The following is a 6732-nucleotide window of genomic DNA, read 5'->3' on the forward strand; positions in this document are numbered from 1 at the left end:
TATTTAATGGAAACCGTCCATAATCAAAGAGTCATTCGAAGTCAATCACATACTTGTTTCACTTCAGGGTGATAGCAGGACACCCCATCTAGTCACTCAGAGAATNCCATCTATATTTTGATTATTATTTAATGGAAACCGTCCATAATCAAAGAGTCATTCGAAGTCAATCACATACTTGTTTCACTTCAGGGTGATAGCAGGAGTCCCTATCTAGTCAATCAGAGAAAATCAGGACAATCTGATGTAGAATTTCAAAATAAAATACTTTTGAAATCTCATATAAGGGCTATCGTCCTTCTGTTTTTATACAAGAATAAATAAAAAAAACTGTCAAATTATCAAAGACTCACCTCACTTCAGGGTGATAGCAGGACACCTCATCTAGTCACTCAGAGAATCTGGACAATATGATGTAGAGTTTCAAAATAAAAGACCTTTGAAGTCTCATATATGAGCTATCTTCCTTCTGTTTGTATCCAACAGCTCAAATGTTCGAATTACATTAAACCAGAATTGTCCCCCTTTTTTCTTTAACAGTGAAGACAATTGGATATGTTAATGATATATTGACCACAAAACTCAAAAGGTCCCCGGTTTTCATTTTAAAAATCTGGTCACCTTACTCTAGACCTCTTGGACTGAGAGCCAAGCAATAATGCTGAGTGGCAGATAACAGAGGAGGCCTGTCAAGTTCCACATGCATGAAATTCATGTCGCAAAGTAAGCAATTATTCACCAGGGTTCCAAGACCTTCCAGATTTTTGCTGTTGAGCAGAAGCAAGCTTTGAATTGTATGCCAAAATAACAAGGTGGGTAGTGCTAACAGAGAGGAACAAAGCAGGAAAAAGGTGTGAAATAAAATATACTGTGGATGAGAGAGAGCTTACATTTCTTTTCATGGCACGGAGATGTCTGGCACATTCATGGTGTCCATTGTACTCCGCCAAGTCTGCTGCTGTAAACCCATCAATATCCTGATCTGAGGGGTTCGCTTGATTGGCCAACAGGAGTTTACAACTCTGAAAATAGGAATATAAGAGATATATATATATGTATGGAACATACTTTTATGAAATTGTATTTGCTTTATTCAAGATAAGACATAACTATAACAACAGAAAAGGAAACCTAAATAAAAAATGTGCTCCCAACCTCCAGCTCTCCATTTTCTGCCGCATCATGAAGTGGGGTCCCTTCCCAGTAATCCTTGATGACCTTTGAACCCATGTGAAGCAGCCTCTCCAAGATGCAACAGTGCCCTCTGCTGGCAGCGAAGTGCAGAGCAGTAGCTCCGTTACGGTCCTGGCCGGACAGGCTGACGGCAGTGCAGCTCACCTGTGTGGAGAGAATGATAAGGATCAACACGAGTGAGCAACACTTTGATACGTCACAGCAACACGAGTTCTCTCCACTGACCAGCCACAGCACCACAGCCTGGTGGCCCATGTGAGCAGCAGCATGCAGGCAGGTCATGCCATCGTGGGCCCTCAGGTGGACGTCGGCCCCGCAGTCCTTCACCAGGAACTCTGCAACCTGCAGCTGGCCCTCCTGGCAGGCCAGATAGAGCGGGGTGGCCCCAAGGACCGTCTGCTGGTCCACACATCTGGAGACCAACAGACAGCAACAACGGGCTAGTGAAACTGAATTTCCCCTCAGAGATTGAAGAAAGCTGATCTCATGTGTATGAATAATGTTATTATGTTAAAAACGTGTGCAACTCACTAATCTGCCCATTATTTTCTAGATTAAACTAATTGTTTGGTCTATAAAACGTCAGGAAAAAGTGAAAATCGCGCAAGTGTTTCAAACTGCAAAGGGATGTTTGTGATTTCTGGTTTTGTCAGTCTCAAATCCCAAATATTCACTGTAATATGATATTAAAACAGACCAAGTCAATAGATGTGGGTTGAGAACACTCTTGCGTTTAAAATGACTCAGATTACTTTAACAGTCACAGTAAACAATTATCAAAACAGTTTCTGACTGTCAAAGTTTTCTGACAAACTATAACATTCAGAATCTTAAAGAGGAAAAAAAAAGGAATACAAAAAAATGATGTTTCCCAAAACGTTTCAAAATGCTGAGTATTTAAATCTCAGAACAAGCACAAATCTTTATATACACAGTCTATGGCACAAATAAAGGAGTGTTTATCAGACCTCTGTACGGAAGAGGATTAGGGCCACATCATTTTTTTTCTCAGAATTCTGACTTTAATCTCAGAATTCTGACTTTTTCTCAGAATTCTGACTTTAATCTTACAATTCTGACTTTTTTCTCAGAACAAAAAAAATATTTTTTTTTGGGAGAAAGTAAAAAATGGTAACTGATTTAAATTTGGGTTTTCATTATTTTGAAACCGATTTGATTTCAATATACCCATCCAAATATTTCTGTGTAAGAGAATAAAAAGCCTAACAAAGTGGTGAAATGCTGAACTTCAGAAGGCTACATTTAAGATGACAAGTAAGCTACCATTAATAGCTGCTAGCATACATGTAACTGTAAATGTAGCCAGGCTGAATGCACATTACATACACGTCCTCCCATCCACCCTACACCACAGGCTGCAATTGAGCTACTAGAAAACTAGAAAATAATCTAGCCTAAAGGTTGAAACTGTAGCTAAAATGTATTGAAAAGTATTCAATTTCCATGAAAAAGTTACTTAAAGGTCACCTATTATGCAAAATCCACTTTTTCTATGTCTTTTATACATAAACATGTGTCCCCTCTGTGTTTTTCTGTGAACACATATTCATAGAGCACCATTGTGTTCTTTCTAACCAAATCTCTCTCAGAGGGGCGTGGGGAGTGGCAACTTATTTTCATCTCAAGTAACAGACAGAGAATCAGCACTTTGGAAACAGGGCTGAAACAGAGGGGATTATGGGTAATGCTGCAATGATCTGTTTGGTGTTTCAGCCAAACACTTCAGAGACATGTTTTGTATATATCTGAGGCCTATAATATATTGATAAAAAACAGTATAATAGGGGACCTTTAAATGTAATGAAAACTGTTGAAATAGTTAAAGGTAGGGTAGGTAATTCACTTCAGATACACTTTTTGTTATATTCCATTGAATGCTCTTAACATCCCGATAGCATTGAATATATTAAGTGCTTTGACAATAAATACATAAAAAAATTCATCTGTGGAAGCCGTGGTGCTTGACCAATCATCTGAGCTAAAATAACTAGATGGCCTACTTGCCTGTCAGCTTTCCATCTGTGCACAAATTTATCTCGTGCCCTCATTGGTCATGTGCGCGTTTGTGTGTATTGGAGGAGGGGCTCTGTTAGGAAGTCTGAAGGAAGGGGCAGATTTTTTCCGGTTGTGTACTTTCAAAATCTAGTGCACTCGAGCTGGTTTCTCCATTCACGTTTAACCAAAAAGTAAAGTTAGTTTAAAAACAAGTTGATTAGACCTTGGTAACCTGTTGCAATAGTTAGCATAGAGTAGTAGATGAAACAGATGAAGCTAGCTAACAAAACTAAATAAAAGAGAGCTTGCTAATAGTACTGGGTACATGATCGAAAGGTTGCAATAGAGAAAGCTTGCTAACAATAATGATTATACAGTTTAAATAAATAACGCTAACTAACAATACTGGAAATATTGGTTGAAATAGAAAAAACTAACTAACAGTACTTAAACAATTATAGAAATCTCTTTAAGATGGTTGAAATTATAAATATAACAACAATTATTCAATAAATTGTTAAAAATAAAGCTAGCACACAGTAATGATGAAAAGTTTGAAATAGATACATAAAACAAATAGCTATCTTAAATGAACATATACGGTGATATACATTTAAAGCTTGAATCTGACATTCCAAGCGGTATGTCATCTAACACCAATGAAAACTACAAGTACAAAATGGTGGGAACCACTCAGTGAAGGACTGGCTACTTTGTAGTTGTGAAAGGAAGGTTGAAACTGTTATATAGTTAAAAAAAAACGTTCTATTACAGTCGATGCACTCATGGTGAAAGATGAATTAGGATTTGTCTTTGAAAGGGTTCCCTTCAGCTCACCTCACCATATGGTTACCTGAGCAAATGGCTCAGCTTGTGAGGCTAATAAAGTCAAATGTCAGTTACTGGTCTCTAGTATTACGACAGTAGGCAGCTTGTGGCCAGGATGCTGGTTTTATAGTTTGTTGGACTCTCCAGAGTTTGTTGTTTGCCTCTATTCAATTATTATCATTTTTTAATAAAACCCACATCTGGTGGAATGTTGGCATTGCAATATTCAGTAGTGTTCTCAGCCTTATTGGTTTCAAAAGAAGCGAATAAGAAGAACAATTAGCAAAGCTTGTGAACCCACCGCGGTGCGTGTTGAACAAGAAGCTTTAAACAGGTGAGGTCCCCATTGGCTGCGGCATAGTGAGCAGGTACAGCTCCACAGTGTGTCTTCACCTCCGCTGCCCCTCCAACAGAAAGCAGCCACTGAATGACCTCCACACAACCGAACCGCGCCGCCAGGTGGAGCACCGTGGCCCCGGCTGCATCCCGATCCTGGGAACGACACACAGATGGGTTATTAGATCAAGGCTGAGAGAGAACACCTCTATTGTAAAGGCTTTTTCTAATAAACACTCTTGATCATCAAGACAGGTCAAAGGAGTTTCCTATTAAATATGTTTTTCAAAGCAACAGTAGGGATTCTCATAAGGTCCACCAATTAAGACATTTGGTGGTATTTGATCAGTGGCGAGCCATCAGGGCCCTCTAGGCCCTATGTGAGGGCCTAAGATATTCTAAAAAATAATATTTGAAAACATTAAAAAAAAAACATTTAAAATATTTTCTGTTGTTACATATTTCATTAGTTTTACCAAAATAACTTGATTTAATTGTATTTAAAATAAAATTTCCAAAGAAATAAATCCTTCAAATCTGCCTGTTCAGCTTCTGTTGGAATGTGAAGGGTTAAATGCCGTCTCTGCGAGTTACTGTGAACTGTTGAAGACGGGAGAGCTTGTTGGTCCCTCTCTACATTCACAGAGGGCCCGCTATAGTTCAACCAGTTCAACCCACTCTCTTCAGTCTGCGTACAAATGACACGACTTTACACATTTCAAAATGCGTGCAATAGATACACTAAAGTCCGATTTTGCGTGCCTATCATACGCCAACTATTCCCATTGAGTTCTGAGTCCGAGTTTTGCGTGCATATGAGACGCAAATGGATACGGTCGGGTCTGAGAAGACCAGAAGCTGTGTAATCCATAAAAACATGTTATTACTCAATATCAAGCCACGATTATTGATTTTATTTGTAATCGTATAATGTCGGACTTTTTTTGTCGTCTGTGAGGAAAAGAAATGGGGCACGGAGCCTCAGAATAATGAAATCTGTATTTTTTTAAATCTTTTTTTCCTTCTAATTTGTTATTCTTTTCTAAATAACACACTGTTATTTACTCAACAATAACACACAATTATCCTTGTTTTTATTTATTCGTTTGATTCTATAATCTCAGGCTTTTTAGCCGTTTCTCAGGAACAGAATTTCAAAATAAAGTCACCGGAAACAGACGTAGCCCTATAAGGGACATTTCGAGCATCATCGCGATACACGAGAAACCCCTCACTGCAGTGCGCAGTACCTCGATGCCCCTCCTTCTCAACATCAAGATCGCCCCTCCTTCTCAACCTTTGAGACACGTGACGGGACGCCCCTCCTTCTCAACCTTTGAGACACGTGACGGGACGCCCCTCCTTCTCAACCTTTGAGGCACGTGACATCCTGTTTCCGGGGTAGCAGTTCTGTTCTGTTAATCATAGCGTCAGAGTACGATGGAGGTAAGTATCCCTGAATAAATTAACTATTTGTTTTTGCTGCGGTTGAAAATGTGTTGATTGAAAGTAATATATTATTTTCTTAGGCCCCACGGACCCGGTTCCGGGGCCGAAATCGCGTCATTTGCAGGAAACAACGTCTAAGGAACCTTAATATTTAATAAATTATGAATATTTTATATCCATATAACATTTTTTTTTTTTTTTAAAACACACAATGCTAACAGTGAGCCTCTGAATTAGCCCCGAGCGAAAAATGCTAACCTATTACTTCACCGAAAAATCACTCCTAGCTCCCTTATTACTTATCCTAGCTGCACATTCAACACATCATTTATGATCGTAAAGACACAGAATCTAACGGTGCCCACCTCAACACTGAAAGATACAAACTCGCAACGTTATCAACAAAAACGTACATCAAAATAAGTGGCGCTAGGTAGCCCACAACGCTAACATGGCTTACCTTCATCTTTGTACTAATACTAATACTAATAACTATACTATGCAATAGTAGGATTGCTGTATAAGCAATGTCCTGAAAAAACTGCATAAACTATATTTCAATTCGATTTTTACAAAATAAATGTATATGCAGCTTATTTTATTCCAGCCTATTGCCAACCGTTTTGTTTGTGTTTATTTTTCTTTGACCAGAAACACATCACACACTTACACCATGACGAGAGCCCAAAAGTGTGTATTTGTAATTCTGGCAGTTATCACTGCCCATTCTGCCAATACCAGGGTCAGAGGCTTCAGGTGGAATACCATGCCAAAAGCCATTCTTCTGTGAGGCACAGAGGTATAATAAATTGCTCTTTTTAGTGCTGTCTGTATTTTCACATGATTTACAATGAGAACTTAATGTCTTCAAGCTTATTGACTTTACTATTGTTTCTTGTTTTCAGAGTT

At 38.7% G+C, this 6732-nt stretch overlaps 1 protein-coding gene across 1 annotated transcript in view; it reads right to left on the minus strand.

Annotated features, from left to right (window-relative positions):
• espnla (espin like a) overlaps nt 1-6289 on the minus strand; it is a 21472-nt gene extending 15183 nt beyond the window's left edge. The window contains exons 1-5 of the mRNA XM_010780510.1: nt 6284-6289; nt 4340-4530; nt 1420-1606; nt 1156-1338; nt 891-1022 (exon numbers count right to left, since the gene is read on the minus strand). Coding sequence (XP_010778812.1) covers nt 891-1022; nt 1156-1338; nt 1420-1606; nt 4340-4530; nt 6284-6289 — 699 coding nt within the window. The remainder of the gene's footprint in view (nt 1-890; nt 1023-1155; nt 1339-1419; nt 1607-4339; nt 4531-6283) is intronic.
• Nucleotides 6290-6732: the final 443 nt, after the last annotated feature.

The sequence above is a fragment of the Notothenia coriiceps genome, unplaced genomic scaffold (assembly GCF_000735185.1).
Source record: "Notothenia coriiceps isolate Sejong01 unplaced genomic scaffold, NC01 NC01_scaffold00021998, whole genome shotgun sequence".
Classification (NCBI taxonomy): Eukaryota; Metazoa; Chordata; class Actinopteri; order Perciformes; family Nototheniidae; genus Notothenia; species Notothenia coriiceps.